Source organism: Amblyomma americanum, chromosome 2 (assembly GCF_052857255.1).
Source record: "Amblyomma americanum isolate KBUSLIRL-KWMA chromosome 2, ASM5285725v1, whole genome shotgun sequence".
NCBI lineage: Eukaryota > Metazoa > Arthropoda > Arachnida > Ixodida > Ixodidae > Amblyomma > Amblyomma americanum.
Genome location: NC_135498.1, coordinates 134,282,759 through 134,300,745, shown reverse-complemented (window position 1 = coordinate 134,300,745; position 17,987 = coordinate 134,282,759). Strand labels below are relative to the sequence as shown.

The 17,987-nt window shown below is 50.0% G+C and overlaps 1 protein-coding gene across 1 annotated transcript in view; it reads right to left on the bottom strand.

Annotated features, from left to right (window-relative positions):
- Positions 1-17,987, bottom strand: part of LOC144119107 (3-oxoacyl-[acyl-carrier-protein] reductase FabG-like) — a 128,487-nt gene that overhangs the window by 58,789 nt on the left and 51,711 nt on the right. The window contains exon 2 of the mRNA XM_077651822.1: positions 11,356-11,495. Within this exon, the coding sequence (XP_077507948.1) occupies positions 11,356-11,495 (140 nt within the window). The remainder of the gene's footprint in view (positions 1-11,355; positions 11,496-17,987) is intronic.

Below are 17,987 nucleotides of genomic sequence, written 5' to 3'. Positions count from 1 at the left end.
GGGAGTGTGGAGAAGACGATATAAAAATCGAGAAGCAGTACGGAAGGGGGACGCTCAGGACGACATCGTTCGCGAAGAGGGCCTTCAACGCCGAAGCCCGACGGCGTGCAGCTTCTGCCAGCAACCGCTCGAGCCCAACTCCGGAGCCACTCCATCGCCCCCATGAAGTCGTCGGCACGTAAGCTCGGACGCCCCAGCCTCTGAATCTTAATCATGTATAATTATTGAATATATCTGTTTGTTTAAACTGAGCCATACGGTGTCTCTTTGCCTCTGCGTCCCGTGTGGACCTGCGCATTATGGGGGTCATCACACTGGTGTCAGAAGTGGGGTCTCAAAAGCAAATATCCTCTGAATGCTGTGACATTCATGACTTCAAAATTGTAATCAAAAGGGAATCACGGGACTGATTGTGGGACTTCTACCCCCATTTGAGAGGCTTGAGGCACTGGAGGGCTTGAGAAAAAAAAAAAAGTCTGTATCTGAGGGAGCTCCCACTCCACAGCCGTCGCTCGGAGCAAGCATGCTGGCATTAGGAAGCGTAATTCCGACGTTTACGGGAGATAAGACAGGGGTTCCAATCTGCTATTTCTTTTCCATGCTAGAAGAGATTGGGAAAATGGGAGGATGGTCCGATGCTCAAATGCTGGGAATGGCGAGGTGTAAGATGGCAGGAGCTGCTCATGATTTTGCATGGCGAGACGAAAAAGTAAAATCCACAAAATCATTTGCGGAATTTAAGAAGCTCGCGTTTGAGCATTTCGACACTGAACCACGTCACGTGCGGGTACAGAGGTTCCGTGACGCCGGACAGATGGTAGGGGAGGACGTGCGAACGTTTGCGTCGCGGCTTCAGCGCTTAGCGCGCGATACGTTAAGCAGGGAGGAGGAAGGAGACCAGCTAAGGAAGAAATACGCGGAGGATCTTCTTAAAGAGGCAATGACCGCTTTGTTCGTGGCTGGTCTGCAAGACCCCGTGCGCCGGTTCGTGCTCTCGCGCAAGCCGAGCAATTTCGACCAAGCCGTGGAGGCCGCATTGGATGAGGAACGAAATGAGGCGTTAACGACAGCCGCAGCGAGAGTACGTGTCATAGAGAGAGCGGTGCTCAACCCTGAGGTTGCTCTCTTGACAGAGCGATTAGACCGCTTAGAACAGCTGCTATCTCAGCAGGTAGAACGCCAGGTTGAAGCGCGCGCTCAACAGCGCTCATTCGCTGGAAACCGGAGACCGCCACAAAGCTACAGGCGCGGTATGCGAGATTTCGAAGAAATCGTATGCTTCGCTTGCCAGGGTCGCGGACACATCGCCAGGTTCTGCCAAAACGTGCGCCGTGGGGAGCCACAAAGAGAAGCAGGCGAGACACGCCCTAAGCAAGCCTACAGCGGGGCTCCAGATACCGAGACAAAAAACTAGTTAGTCCTCCCCAGCCTGAGGAGCGTGGGGAGGGAGCAGTGGATGATGAGGTGGTGGTAGTTTGTGTGGCCGACGAGGCATGCCCTGTTGTGCGTTGCAAGTTATATGGTTGTTGCATGGAATTGTTGATAGATACGGGGTCAAAGGTGACATTGCTTAAGGAGAGCAGTTTTAACACGCTTCGAAGGAAGGGGGACCGCGAGGTGTTGGAAGCGTCTGGTGGTATGGCAACCAAATTTGTAGGCATAACGGGGGATCCTCTTGGCATAAGTGGACTCTACCGGTTACACTTCTCTCTCGGCGGAATTGCATTGGAGCACCCCTGCTACGTATGCCCGGACACGGTGTCTCTGCCAAACGGAGTGTCAGGTATATTAGGGCAGGATTTTTTGAGAAAAGGGAAGGTAGTAGTCTCATTCTCTGAGGAAGAGGTTAATGCGGGCGGATCAAAAGTTCCGTTTTTGAACAGGAGAGGGGCTGAGATTCGCATTACCGATATTGACACCCGTCAAACAGTGGGATCATTGGAGAAGGTATATTCGCGGGTTGCCGTCAGGCTGGTCGATGAGGCGGTCGTCCTTCCTTGGTCGGAGCACATTTTGTACGCGTTTGTGCCTTCAGATGTAGAGAGCGGCGCCGTGGGAGTGCTTGAGCCGGTCGACTCTCTCAGCAATGGCCTGAAGGCAGCCGCGTGCCTCGTGACAGTTAATGACGCCCACAGAGTGCCCCTACGGGTGGTTAACTGTAGCCAGCGGCCACTGAGCCTTCCCAAGAACAAAACATTGGCTTTCTTCACCTCTGCGATAGAGAAACGTGAGCCCACCGATACGGTACTCGCAACTGTAGAGCATGCTAGTCCTTCGGCTGCTCCAAAGGTGTCGTTCGATCTTTCTCACGTAAAATCCAGGGAGAGGGAGGCTCTGGCTGGTTTGCTGAACGACTACTCGGAGGTATTCGCCGCGTCCAACCTGGATTTGGGCTGCTGTGGCGTTATAAAGCACAGGATAAAAACCGGCACTTCATCGCCCGTTTACCAGCGTGCGTACAGGATTCCTTACTCCCAACGTGAGGAGATGGAGTGGCAGGTGCAGGACCTGATTGATCGCGGCATTGTCGAACACTCAAAGTCACCCTGGGGAGCACCAGCACTATTGGTGGAAAAGCCAGATGGCTCGTATCGATTGGTAGTGGACTACCGCAAACTAAATGCCGTAACTCGCATCGATCCATACCTCATCCCCAATATACAGGAGACGCTTTCTCAGCTGGGCTCTGCCAGGTACTTCACGGTAGTGGACATGGCGGCGGGATTCTGGCAGATAGCAATGGATCCGGCAGATGCCGAGAAAACGGCATTCAACACGCCCTCAGGGCACTATGAATGGAAAAGAATGCCGATGGGTCTGGCCAACAGCCCTGCTGTCTGGCAGAGAACCGCTGATGTTATCCTGGCAGGTCTTCTGGGGAAGCTGTGCTTCGTGTATATGGATGACATTATCATATACAGTGACAGTTTTGAGAACCATTTGCGTGATATTGAGCAGGTTTTGGTGCGACTAAGAGGAGCGGGTCTCAAGCTGAAGCCCTCTAAGTGCCAATTCCTCAAAAACGAGGTGAAATACCTCGGGCACGTTGTTTCAGCTGACGGCGTGCGACCGGACCCTGAGAAACTAAGGTGTGTCTCGGATTTTCCATCCCCGACTAGCGTCCGCCAGGTCCGGCAGTTTCTCGGCCTGATCGGTTACTACCGAAGGCATATAGAGGAGTTCGCCAAGCTCGCTAAGCCGCTCACCGCCTTAACAGCCAAAAATGTCGCCTTTCGCTGGGACGAAAACGCGGAGAATGCTTTTGGGGCCCTGAAAAGGAAGCTAATGAGTGCACCGCTGTTGCGCCACCCGGATTTTAATTTGCCCTTCGTTATGGCCACAGATGCGCCAAAGTTCGCAGTTGGTGCCGTGCTATCTCAGGTTATCGAGGGCAAAGAACATCCCGTTGCTTTTGCTAGCCGACAGCTGAGCCCCACAGAGCAAAAGTACGGAGCTACGGAAAGGGAGTGCCTCGCCGTTGTCTGGGCAGTAAAGCACTTCAGATGCTACCTTTACGGCCGCAAATTCAAGCTAGTCACAGACTGCCATCCTCTGAAATGGGTGATGAGTGTCAGGGACCCTAGCTCGCGACTCGCTAGATGGAATCTACACCTGCAGGAATACTGCTTTGAAGTTGAGCACAAGCCAGGAAAGACGCATCTGAATGCTGATGCACTCAGCCGCACAGCTGCCGTGGCAGCTATAGATGAGTTTGTCCCCGTAGTCGACCCCGCTGAATTACGCACAGAGCAGTGCAAAGATCCTGACCTGAAGCGAATAATCGAAAGCTTAGAGGGCGCACCGTCTCACCCCGAACAGCTAGGTTATTTCATTGGCAAAGACGGCACCCTGTGTCGGCGCACGAGGCCAACCAGGAAAGGGAGACCAGAGAAAACCGCTTGGGAGAGAGTCGTCATACCTCGGTCGTGGACAGAAAGGGTTCTTCGCGCGTTTCACGATGCGCCATGCGCCGGTCATTTTGGCGTAGCGAAGACACGCAGGCGTGTGGAGCGTTTGTACTTTTGGAGTGGCATGCGACAGGATGTTAGAGACTACTGTGCGAAGTGTCATTCCTGTCTCGAAAGAAAAACACCCAAGGGACGAAGACCAGCTCCAATTCAGCCGTTCCCTGAGGTTTCGGCTCCCTTCGAGCGGACAGGTATGGACATAATGGGCCCATTGCCCACGACCACTTCCGGAAACAAGTACATTTTAGTATTTGTCGATCACCTTTCAAAATACGCGGAAGCGGTAGCACTCCCAGATCAGAAGGCAGACACGGTTGCAAGAGCATTTGTCGAACAGATCGTGCTCCGACATGGACCCCCGAGGCAACTCTTGACAGATCGGGGAACGAACTTCGTGTCGCAGCTAATGAGGAGAGTTTGCGAGCTGCTTAAGATCGCTAAGAAGCAGACAAAACCGTACCATCCGGCTTGCAACGGCGCGGTGGAGCGACTGAACCAAACCGTGGCCGGGTTCCTGTCGCATTTTGTTTCGCGCGACCAGCGGGACTGGGACTTGTGGCTCCCGTATGCAATGTTTGCCTACAATTCCGCAGCACACGAGAGCACGGGCGAATCGCCATTCTTTCTTCTCTACGGCCGAGACCCGGACCAGCCTAGTGAAGTGCCAGAGGGCCCCCGTCGTGTCCCATACGCTTCACTGGACGACTATAAGGTGGAGCTAGAATCGCGCTTGCAAGTGGCGAGGGACATCGCAAAGGAGGCCTTAAAGAAAGCGGCGAAGCGCAGGAAGGAGGTGCACGATCGCAGTGCTAGAGACGCGCCGTTTAATGTGGGGGACAGCGTGTACATTGAAAACTGCCAAAGGCAGATTGGGCTAGCTCGTAAGTTCCAGACGAAGTGGAGAGGACCGTGCGAGGTTGTCGAGAAGCTTTCTCCGGTAAACTTCAGAGTCCGAGACGTGAACCGGCGCTTGATAAGGATACACGCAAATCGCCTCAAGTCGGCACCGGTTCAGTATTCACGAAATGAGGAAAGGGAAAGCGCGGATTTTGATGGGGACAGAAGTGAAGCGGAGCGCGCAGATAGTTCGCAAGAAACGCCCTCTCCTGCATTTGTTCGGCAGGCGCCAGAGGTGACGGCCGGAATGCCACCGGATTTACTTCATGCATTGCTAGAAGAAGAAGCGCGCGAGGTTGCCGCGCAGATAACGCCAGGGGAGGCTCCTGCCACGAGCCCTCGCGAGTCCCAAAGCAGACAAAGGGTCACAAACTTACTTAGTATGACTCATGAAGGCCGATATCCGCTGCGAAATCGGAAAGCTAAGTCGGACTAATGGCGTAAACAGAGCGGAGTTTTGAACTGGTTAGAATTGTGTAATGCCACAGCTCATAACATTGCTATGTGCTTATGTGTTAAGTTATCGGAGTTGGTAGTTAAACCTTTCTGTCATTAAGTAACACCTTCACAGGAGAGCATGCGGAGCGCATGCAGAACCTGCCCTACTTCCTTTCGTTATCTATATTTTTGTCTGTGCCGTGATCGTGCTAGAAGTGGGAGCTCCTTTGTAACTGTGGTAAATTTATTTCGTCCAGTTTGGACTAGAAAGGAGAGGCTTGGGTGCTGAGTTTCATGTTTATCTGTAAAAGAAGATCAGTGCTGCCCCTGGAGACGCCAGTTATGACAGCGGAGGCATATGGTGTTGTGCAGTGGTGTTGAGTGCAGCGAAAAGTGTTTTGTCGGACGCACTGTGCGAGGCGATTCAGAAAGACAAGGGGAGCTGCGTGGACTCAAATGTTCGGAGAACATTCTTCTGGAGGGTGAGCGAGTGTGACATTCCTTGTGTGTGCTACGAGGTACATTTCTTGTGTGTGCTACGAGGTACATTCCTTGTGTGTGCTACGAGGTACATTCCTTGTGTGTGCTACGAGGTTCCGCGTTCGACGGCGCGGCGTAGACGGAGACCCAGATGACAGCGGCATCATCAATTACCCAGCCATGCTCTTTGAGTGACGACCAGAACGAAGGGACCCGCCGCCGTCGCCGCGGGGAAACGGGCTTATCCTCCCCAATTGGCGTGGCGGTTCCAGGGGCGGCCCTCGCGAGCACATTCCAGGACAAGGGAACTGTCAGCGGGCCAGAGCGCGCCTTACCACAGCCGACGCTATGCGCTACCTCGAAGACAACATTCTTTCCCTCGGACTCAACACGTGAGGGGGGCGAGACAATAAGTGCGGTGGTATGTTTGTGCGCCCAAGTGAAAGCCCTAGCCCCCCCTCCTTCCCCTCCGGCGTGGGCGTCCTCACCCTAGGGAGTGTGGAGAAGAGGATATAAAAATCGAGAAGCAGTACGGAAGGGGGACGCTCAGGACGACATCGTTCGCGAAGAGGGCCTTCAACGCCAAAGCCCGACGGCGTGCAGCTTCTGCCAGCAACCGCTCGAGCCCAACTCCGGAGCCACTCCATCGCCCCCATGAAGTCGTCGGCGCGTAAGCTCGGATGCCCCAGCCTCTGAATCTTAATCATGTATAATTATTGAATATATCTGTTTGTTTAAACTGAGTCATACGGTGTCTCTTTGCCTCTCCGTCCCGTGTGGACCTGCGCATTATGGGGGTCATCACAACAGCAAGAGTGCAAAACCCGTTAAGTCCTATGGCTTTTCTGTTATTCTGTGATTAGACCGATTTGATTCAAGAGAGAAGCAATACTGTCTTTACGTCATTGCGTACGGTCCTTATCATAATTTGTGTCCGCTACAGCAACTGTTTTCCGGTTAGTCGTCTTTGGAGTAACGATAGCCATCTCATCGTCTGCCAGCGTCCGGCTTGCATAGTGAATATCTTCCGGCGGTATGAACTGAATTTATTTTCGCGTACCTAAAGCTAGGCATCGCAACGTGAATTCTAAGGTACGGTACCGTGAAGGATGTCTAATGACGAGTCGTGATTGCATTAAACGGCAGAAGTTAGCCGAGGGGCAGGTTAGGAGGCTTAGGGGACATTGGTTAGATGGCGCGCGTCGGTAAACGCACTGTGCCGCATCACTTTCTGGGGCGAATGAGGAGCTTGTCAAGGAACCCGTCTTACGGGCAGGGGCTCAAAGGGGCGACTAAAAACTTAGAGAAAAGTTTGATTCGCGGAGTGGTGGTTCGAGTGGAAGTCTTCGTTTATTTACGATGTTGAGATCTCGTTGCATTATTGGCTCCGTTTATGACAACGAAATGTATGACTTTATTTGCGGTGTAGATATGCAGCGTACTGGAGACGCAGGAGAGAGATTCTCTGAAGGCAATAATTTTTCTTGAACGGAGGTGAAAAACACTGAGCGCAGCAGGAGAAAAAATGTAAAGAGAGACAGGTAAGGAGAAATGCTCAGTCATTATTGCCGGTTTAAAAGTGCCTTCTATGCACCGTCATGATAGTTGCCGTCAAGTTCTATACCGGGCCGTTACTTTTAGTATGGTCTGAACTGACAAGCTCTGATTTAAGCAGTCATGTGCACAAAATGCCGTCAAGAAATGAGTGGGAGACGCTGCGGCCACGGGCAGTTAGCATTTGCCTTACATAACATCATGTGAACCATAGCTTAGAAACTTCAGCAGAGGGAAGTTTAGGCTCATGTCAGTGTCATTAAAACTTTTACCAACTGGCATTACTGAAGGGTATATAAACCAACTTAATCCATCATCAAAGGGTCTTTACGAGATAATGATTCAAGCCACTGCTTCCTAACAAATAGGCAGATCGGTCAAGTTAAAAATCTTTTCAAGAGTCAAAATTTTAAAAGGAATGAGAAACGGTAGGAGTGGTTGGACCCATCAACATGCAATAAAAGTAGAGCAGGCTTGTACAGATTCACAAGAAATGGCGAAGTAATGACATCTTCAAGGAACAGCGAACAAATCGTCGTTATGCGCTCATCATCAATGCCCATGCGTGAATATACATGTCGAGAAATATGTCTTCAACGGTGACCTGAAAACAGGTGTTTTGGCCACTATGATAAAGCGCATGCTTGTTTGACGTCGATGGAATGCGCTTTTAGTTATGCGGCCTCCTTACTTTCGTGGTTGCTCATGAGATATCGTTTCATGTGTAGCATTAAAAGAGAATTTTGTGGCGACACGCTTCCGATGCATGAATGTATTACCACTATAAAGGTGTAGTAGCTGTACGGTTCATGTGTTTTGGTCATGTTCATAGAGAATTTGATAAAGGTACCTATCATTGTAAATACCTTATGCCAGCAGGCACACCGTGGCAATAAAAAATACCCATTTAGGCTTCTCGGTTTGATATACAATTGCACAAATTGTGAAATACGTGAAGTAATCAGTCGGTATAGGCGGCGTAAGCAACGTTGCCGCACATCAGCTATTCGTTGCAAGGAAAGCTAAGAAGTTCCACATAAACAAAAGAATTGCAGCTCCCGAGTAAGAGGATGGGCAGCACAAGGCAAGGGGTGCTTCAATACCACCATGAAGGGCCTGTGAATCTAGTAATCAAGAAAATTAGCTCAAAACAGCAGCGAACAGCGTGAATGCTTAATCCCAATAATTTTGTACCCGCAATTTTGGTCTCGGTAGGACCCAGTGCTGAATAACACCATGGTGTCAGAGCCAACCGGATAACCTGGCAAGCGCATTCCTGATGACGAGATGATAGATCACTGAATCTGTGCAACACTTTGCATAAAAAATGTTCTAGTGCAAATAAATGTTAGAAAGAAGCACTTGATAACCACTTACTCTCAATGAATGCAGCTAGGCCTTAAGTTCGCACTGTCGTACTGCTCTAGCAATATATTTTTAATCAATGCACTGATGTAGCACTCAAATCAGTCCCTACAGGATAAAAAAAAATGTGTTGAGTCAAGTATGTGCTTGGTTCTGCACTCAAAGTGAGAAAAATTTCCTGCAAGGCAGCTGGGTCTGAATTCTCCACACCGGACCTGGGAAACCTATGTAACTCGAAAATACCAAAATAACACTACTATCTGGGGGAAACCAACAAACACTATTACATATTTTACTGGTCAAAAGGTGCTCTGCGCGGCGCAGGAATTAAGGACTTCGTCGCGAAAACCGCAGCTTTGTGCACTCGTATCCTGGATACACTTCATAGCAATGAAGCCTACCGACAAGTTTTCTTTATCTTCTTGAAGGTGAATGCACAGAGTAGCACCAGCAGAGAAATTTTATTATTCCTCAGTCAATTTATGGCTGCCTGACTCAGTGTAAGAAAAGTGCAAATCAAAACTGCCGCCACATTTACGCCACTGTGACGCAAAATTTCGCAATAGCTGTAAGTTTGACGGTTGTCCAAAAGCAGGTAGTGGTACCATCGGCTTTCTAGTCGCACCTAACAAGGCGGGCGCTGCCCAGTTCATTTATTTTGGAGAAGTAACGTCACTTTTTTCGCGCGGTACCGAGAACACAACGAGAAATTGTCAGGATACAACAGCAACTGCTACGTCATGACTCAATCCTTTCTTGAATTATCGCGCCTGTTGTGGCACGCTCTACGCTGCCGGCTTTGCCACGTGGCGCCCCAATACCCAATATTCAATATCTGCGCTTTCTCAACCGAACCCAAGACACGGAGTAGGCCCGCGCACAAACTCCTCCCGAGAGTCTGCAACCGCACGCGAAAGTTCTATGGGGAGGATCCTTGCATCTACCGCAATTTAGAAGGCGCTGGTAGAAGCGTGCGTGCATAACCTGCTTCGAAAGGCACTGGTTCGCAGCCCATCTTGCGTTTTTACCTCCTCTGGCAGCCGGGAGTGAACAGTGATAAATATTACTACGTGAAGGCAAGCCGATATCAACAGGACAGCATGACAGATGCCTATGACATGATTTAATGGCGGGAGGGCTTAGCGCGAGCACTCCGTGCTTCTGTGCTCCGTGCACGTAGTGTACTTTGTCGTCTTATAGTCCGAGACACAACGAGGGGCTATGTGCTATTAAGCCTGAGGACATCATCATTATCACCGCGCGATCGTCCCGATTGCGCGAATTCGAAGAATAGCAGTGGTGAGTGTAAACCTAAGACGTGACGATGGCCGTGGCCGTAGTTATGAACACAGAAGAGATGCAGGGCTTGCGGTCCCGATGAAAGTGATGAGGAGAGGATTGCATGAGCACTGGCCCGCAAAGCTTCCGGCACACAGGTCACTTTGAGCCTACGTCCAAGGACCATGGACGCACCGAACGGCATGGGGCTCACGTAACGCGGAACGGTCGGGTCGCTTAGGGTCCGGTCAGTAAGATCGGTTCTTCGTGTCTGGTGGTCAAGGGGGGGGCGGGGCTGGGGCGAACGGCGAGGTTGGTTCTATTCAGGCGGGCTGGGGCACAACCGGGCGGTGCGAACCAGGAACACAATGCCGACGACCCCGACTGACACAACAAGCCAAAGCTGTAGGACCAGCACGGCGATGATCCGCCAGCACCCCACACCAAATGTTACGGGACGGCAAGCCGATGTGCCTGACAGATGGCTATGGCATGATTTACTGGCAGTCGGTCTAGCACGAGCGCTCCATGCCGCGCCACAGCCCACTTTGTCGTCTTCTAGTCCGTGACAAGGTTTCGGCAAAGAACACCTTAAAATTAGCTGCATTGAACGCTTTGGACATAAAAATATTTACTTCACATTACTTTTCGCAAACGTTCAGGGCCCTTGGTTTGTGCTCAAAATGCTTGCTTCGTCCAGGAGTAGCCCTTCACTGAAAACCGAAATGATTGCAGTGAGTGGTTCTCAAGAAAACACCGCCTTAGTTTCCTCGCGCGCACGTACTTAGACTCAGACAAAGTATTATAGAATACCGCTTTCCATGTGCTGTCTCTTTTGGCCCTACACTGTCCCACCCTATATAAAGCCTTCACTTCTTGGAACGAATGATAGATGAAATTTTGTTGTACGTTATCTTTGCATTCGGTTTTAAGCAAGCCTTTGAATACAGAACTTACTTTCGCCGTGTTTTAGCAAGTCGTCATTGGCAAACGGATAGTAAAACGAAGGTAGCTTAAATTCCCCATCTATCGTCATGCAATTTTTCTAACTGCTACCTCTCAAAAATTAGTCTTCCAGCCTGCAGTGAGTCAACAAGCCCACCACGCTGGTTAGTTGTACCATTTCTCCAGAATACAATATTAAATAAGTCAGAAAGTATCTTAACAACGGTTGGTTTAATGACTGCGCAGAGCTATCGCGATGCGTTGAGCTCTTGAAGAGACCGTCACCACGGGATGTCATAATCCTTCAAGCGGTTCATGTGCTTTTTTTGGCATCTCATTCATGCCGAAGCAATTAAACTTGAAAAGTAAATCCGACCTCGCGTTTTTATAAGCACTTCACCTTTAATAATTACAACTTCTGTATTCATACCTTCTTATTCGGAGCTCCCCTCGCTTCGCATTTTTTGGCCACGCCGTCAAGCGCAGCCTTGTTCCGAGCTGTGAGTGCCAGCCAGCAGCCAAGAGAGGCGAAGTGAAGAGCTGTGCCTTCTCCGATGCCTGAGGATGCTCCTACGTGTAAACAGAGAGAGCAGAAAGGTTCATTTTAACGAATTCCAGGCCATAGAGTAAATCTCGAAACAGCGTGTTCAATCTGAACGCGTGTCGCATTTCTTTTCCACCAGGATATGATTGCCTTGCACCGAACAGAACCAATTCAGCAGCTACAATCAGTGAAAAAAATAAATGAGTCCGGTTCAACACTTTCTTCTAACATATACCATAACGTCGGAAATATAAGTTTATGACGTGTATGATATGGCATGGTATGGTAACGTATGGTGTGCAATGTTATGGTATGGTATGGTACGATATGGTATGGAGTGGAACATATCAGAGATTCACATGAGGTATGAAAGGCGCGGTAGTGGAGGGCTCCGGATTAATTCTGACCACCTCGGGTTGTTTTACGCGCACTAAAATCATTGTGCACTCCTGCTTTTATGCATCCCGCCTTCATTCAAAGGCGGCCGCTGCGACCGGGATTCAAGCAGGCGAACGTGATGGCCGCTAAACCACGGAATCGGATTGTTGCCAATACAATTTCATTGAAATTCTCTTTCCCCTCGCAAATCGTACCCACTGGGAAAGCCTAATGAATCAAATATGAAACGATAAATACGGCAATAAAGCGGCTTACTGATAAAGCGTCTTAGTGAGCAGTTCGAGGAAGAAGAGGAAGGAGGCGCGTGCCGACTGATCTGGGCTCTGAGCCGTTTGCGACAAGCTTTCATCCGTCGAGCTCTCACCTGCATCAAACTCATTCCATCCGCTACATTTGGTGATCGGTGCTCTGTAAAAACGTCCTGAATTTGCCAATACCCTGCCGCAGCCGCCGTGTAGCAGCCTTTTCACCTTTATCGCCTCAAGAATTCCTTCCAATGGCTACCACGCAAGCGACGCAGACCCAGGAGCAGCGAAATGAAGAACAGACGACCTCGCCTCATCAGCGAGAGCCTGCGTCCAGAACGTTTTCTTCCTTCGGGGTACTCGTCTGACTAAGTTTGAAAACCACGACTGTATTCTCACGACCTGGAGCCAGACTTTTGGAGATACTCTTGCGAAGAAGGAACGCGCTGCGCTCCAACTTTCCCAGAGGGGCAAACTGCCCGGTGAATAATGCACGCGATACATCGAGGAAATATTGAAACTTTGCCACATTGTCAACAGGCAGATGCTAGAAGACAAGATAGGGCACCTTCTGAAGGGAAATGCCTAGGACGTTTATAACTTCCTTATTTCGCGAGAAACACTTGCTAGGGTTGCAGTGTCATAAAGCAGCAGTGTTCATTTAAGGCGCTTAAAGCACGCCGCATAGCGCCCAATTTCGGCCGCCTTTCTAATGTGACAACCATCGCCAGCAACGTACGCCATCGACTGCATTAAACAACAACGAGCTATCTTACAGCTCCGGTACTGAGCGGACCCACCGACATGTTACGGCTATGTGTGCAGCGGCCACATTTCCCGCTTTTTCCCGCATGGCCAACTCTTTCGACCCCTTGTACAACAAGCAATCCGCTTCAATATTGACGCCCAGTGTGAGCAGCCATCTGCTGCCTTCTGTCGGCCTCCTTCTCCCCAACGCAGTGCACGCAATGACTCCTTTCTCCGATCGCATCAATGGTACGCCGCCGCAGTGACAAGGCTTTTCACCATCTTCATGTCGCAGCTTCGTTTCTCCACCGCTGGGGGTGCGACCTATGGAGGCAAGGTCGCCTGACGGTCAATTTCGCGAATACCTCTGACTATCATCGTGTTAAAGAGCAATGTGTGAGTGTGTGTAGAGAGTGTTGAAACGGATGCTTTGGTTGACACTGGTGCTGCTCTGTCAGTTATGAGTCTTTCATTTCAAAACCGCCTTGGAAAGAAAGTTATGTTTGTATAGGACCGAAACGCTCCGTTTTGTTGAGAAAATTTATTGTATTGAGACGTGCCTCACAGGACGTGATCTTGAGTGTTGATATTTGCTCGAGGGTGGTGCAACGCTAGACTTCTGTGCCAGGTGAAATTTCTTCCGAAGATTATCCCCACGAGAACCGTGCATTATCCCGCATTAGTGGATAACATATCTGATATCATGACATGTTTCCGATACTAGACAGTGAAAGGTCCAGTATCAGAAGCACATCTTCCCTAAAGGAAGATGTGCTTCTGCCTGTGATGACGGCAACATTAGTGCCTCGGAAATCATCCGAAAAATTAATGGGAAAACACTCAGTAGTCATCAAGCCAGATGTCTCGAACGGGAGAACAAAATATTTTCGTGCCGCAGGCCGTCGTGAAGGCAGTGGATGGTCGCCTACGACTCTGGACTGTGAACGTGTCAGAAGATCCTGTGCGTCTTGTTTCTGGTTGAGCACTCGCTAGACTTAAGAACCATGTGACCCATACCATTGAAACTATTTCTGATTGTAGAGGGGCAGCGAAAGGAATGTATGAATACTGTGCAGTGCTTAAGCGCATGATCAACAAACCCCTCCCGTCTAGTGAGCGCCGGACGCTGCAAAAAATATTGACGAATTATGTCGAAGTGTTAAGATTTGCCGCCATTGTATCGTGCAGCTATTTCCTAGCCTCTCGACTACAACGTAAAATTAATACATTAAGCGCACCCCCTATTCGCCGGAAACCCTACAGTATCCTCGGCAGAGCGCAAGATAACTCAATAACAGGTGGACGAAATGCTTGACAATAGAGTAATCCGAGAAACTTCCAGTCCGTGGGCCGCGGTTGTGATTCTAGTTGAAAAAAAAAGACAATTCTAGGCAATTCTGTGTTGACTACTTTCGTTTAAATGCGTAACAAAGAAAGACTTAAACCCGTTAACTCGCATTGACGACGCAGTCGATTGCATTCGGCGTCACATTTCTCCTCCAATAATATGCGACCTGATGATTGGCAAATTCTGATGCATCCATCTGACCGTGTGAAGACATGTTTCGTAACTCCGGGTACGAATTTAATGCGATGCCGTTTGGATCATGCAACGTTCGAGCGATTTATCGACACTATCCTTAGTCGCTTAAAATGGGAAATATGTATCTGCTGCCTATATGATATCATCATTTTCGGCAAGACCTTCCAAGAGCACAGAGACAGACTCCATATTGTTCCTGAATGCATCGGCAAAGCGGGACTCATTTTGAACTCAAAAAAGTTTCTTTTTGGAACCGCAAAGCTCTAGTTTTTTACTTCTTCTTCAACAAGGTTAGTATTAGGCCTGATCCGCAGAAGGTATATATAGTTGCAGTACGAGATTTCGAAGCTCTACGCATCCTAAAAAGTCCTCAGAGCTTCCTCGGGCTCTCCTCATTTCCTTATCTTCATTATTGACTTTGCGCAGATCGCCCATCCCTCACTTCTCTTCTGCGTAAGGATTCGTTTGTGTCGATCCCCGGGTCGTATCTTCTCACTTCAGCACCACTCCTGCGGCGCTTTGACCCTTCTGCTGTGACGGAGGTTTACACTTACGCCAGTGTCGTCGGTCTTGGGGCGGTGCCTGTCCGGCTGCATAATGGGGCTTAGTACGTTATTGCCGACGCCAGCTGCACGTTAAGAAAGTGTGAGCGTAACTATACTGCCCCGAATTGGAGTGCCTCGCAGTTGTGTTTGCTGTGCACAAGCTCCGACCATACCTATAGCGACTCCACTTCACTACTGTCACCAATGATCATTCTCAAGCTAGCTCATCCGACTTCGCGGCCCATCTTGTCGTCTGGCGCGTTGGTCATTGCGCCTACAAGAATATAACTTTTTTGTCTCATACAAAAGTGGGCGCCGTCAGAGCGATGCAGACTGCTTGTAACGCCACCCATTACCGACCTCAGTCAACGAAGAAGACGGTTTCGAAGGCTGCTTAGCCTCGTTCGCGCTGCCGTTCTCAAGTATATATGGCGATCTTCAGGCGATAGCAAACTAGCGACCTCTCACTGCAGCCCCTTATAAAAGCGGCAGAATGAAGAGTATATTCAACGTCATTTAGTATCAAGGATGGTATTTTTGCCAAGAACTATTTCGTCGATGGTGCTTCGCTGCTTTTGGTCCCCCCAAAAGTTCTCTGCACGGAAATTTTGCACGCTATGTTCGATGACATCACATGAGAACATCTAGGCTTCTCCCGTACCCTGCACTGAATTTTTTATTGGCCTCAAGTTTATAAGACCACCAAGCAGCACGTTGCCACATGTGCAGACTGCCAACAACATAAGGCACGAAACACCACGCTGGCCTGTCCTTTGCAGCCCGTCAAACCACCCGGTTCCTCATTTAAAATGGTTGAAATTGACCTACTTGGTGTTTTCCCAGAGCTTCTAGAAGGATGCCGCTTGGTATTTGTGTGCGCAGAGTACCTCACCAGATACGCAGAAACTGCAGCTCTTGTCGCAGCAAAAGCTGGTAATGTTTCGTCCTTTCTTCTACAATCTGTTATTCATCGCTATGGCGCACCACGTGCTCTAAGTGATCGTGGACGATAGTTTACCGCTGATGACGTGGATGAAATGCTCCGGCCTTGTGGATCAGACCTACGACTCTCCACACCATACCCCCTGCAGACGAGCGGCTTGCCGAGCGCACCAACCGCACCCTGATGACATGTTATCCATGTACGTGTCGTCTGACAATCGCAACTGAGTCGCAGTGCACCCATATGTGACTTAAGCTTATAACGCGGAAAATCATGAGGTCACCGGGTATTCTCCATTCTATTGCTATATGCCAGAACTCTCCGCGTTTTCAACGATACTTTCTTCCCGTTGTCCCCAACGACAACGTGTCCGTTGCCCAGATACTATGCCGTGCAGCAGAAGCCCATCATCTGTACTGCTTGGCTTTCTCGGGCTAAAAAGCATGCAATTCAGGCGTTGGGTCTGATTAGACGCATTGCTCCTAAAACAGGCGGAGCCCACTCTCATGTTGCACGACAGTTGGTGTGGGCGGTTGTGCAACCGCGCCTCGTTTACCAAGCCCAATTCAAGCATTTGATGAGGGCTCAATGGGATCGTCTAGAAGCTGTTAATCGAGAGGCAATGAGGGCCATCACTTGCTTTCCCCGCGTTACCTCGATCGTGGCGCTCCAAGAACATGCGCAGCTGAATACACTAGATGAGCTGGTGTAGCAACGACGCGATGCTCGCCGCCTAAAGTCAAGCCTTACACACACAACGCGTGCACTCAGGGCATATGCTTCATCGCACTCCATTCTACAGCCACCCCCGCCAGTTCTTCCTCCCTGCCGTTTTGTGCAGCAAAGCGACAAGCCAACTGATCTACGTCAGCCAACATCTACCCGCGCGGCATCGTTGTTACGCGACCGAATTGCAGAGCAAGACGCCAATCTGCCGCATGGCTCCATCGTTATGTACGCTGACGCAAGCATCCAGGCCTGCGAAACAACAACGGCAGTTTACTGTCCTTGCAAGCCTGCTCTGAACAAAACGTCAAGGTTTCGCCTCTCAGAACCTCCTTCCTCCTTCTGTGCACAGATGCTTGCGGTTCAAGAGGCACTTTGCTCTGTGGCCGCCGTTCCCATGCTACCCACGGCCCGCATTGTCATTCGCACCGACGCACTTCACGTCACACGCCTACTACGACGAGTCAGTCGCACCCCAAAAATCTGCCAAGACATCCATCGTCTAGCGGCTCGCATCCCGCAGCAAATCCGTATTGAGTGGGTCCCGCGTGACCTCCTGAGCGCACAAAGCCGCGCAGAATCTGCGACCCCTCCTTCGACCCCAACCTCGTCTTTGCCTCGAGTCCTCACTCTGAATGACACCACCCTCCTTTTAACAAGAAAGGAACACATCCGGCGCCGCAAACATGCTCTAATCCCTCCGTGTGCGGTAACCCTCCCCTATGGTCTTACCCGTGCAGAGGAGGTTGCGCTTCGGAGGATACGGGACTGGGTTGCCCTAATTCGAGCTATTACACGCAAGTGGCCGCATTTCAAAGATTTATATCTTCGCCCCGGGAGTCCAGTCTGCAAGAACAGAGACTGTGAACGGATATCCACCACCTGTTGTGAGACTGCCCGGCGCTGAAGCCGACGAGAATTCGGCACCTGGCGGTAGTGGGACTCTCACCGGACAATCCGGATTGCTATATTGCCTGGACACATGGTCCATATCATCGTTCGCTTCTTGATTTCATCAAATCAGCCCACATTTTTTTCATTGATTTAAGCATCTTACGCATCTTTCACTTCATAGTTTTTATGCCCTGAGGCAATAAACATCGCTTCAAAAAAAAAAAAGCCCATCATCTCGCCTGCTTACGTACACTGGCATCTCAACGCCGCTCGAGAGACTATTATGACCTGCGTAATCATTAATTGACTATCCTGGAGACGCTGTCTGGCTTTGGAGGCCAACCCGCAATGGAGGACTGTATGAGAAGGTTCTGTACAAGTACGATGTCCCTTTCGTCGTGCTGGACCGACCGAATTACTTAAATTACGTCGCTGCCAAGGTGACGACCGATAAACCTCATTCCCGTAAGATACAA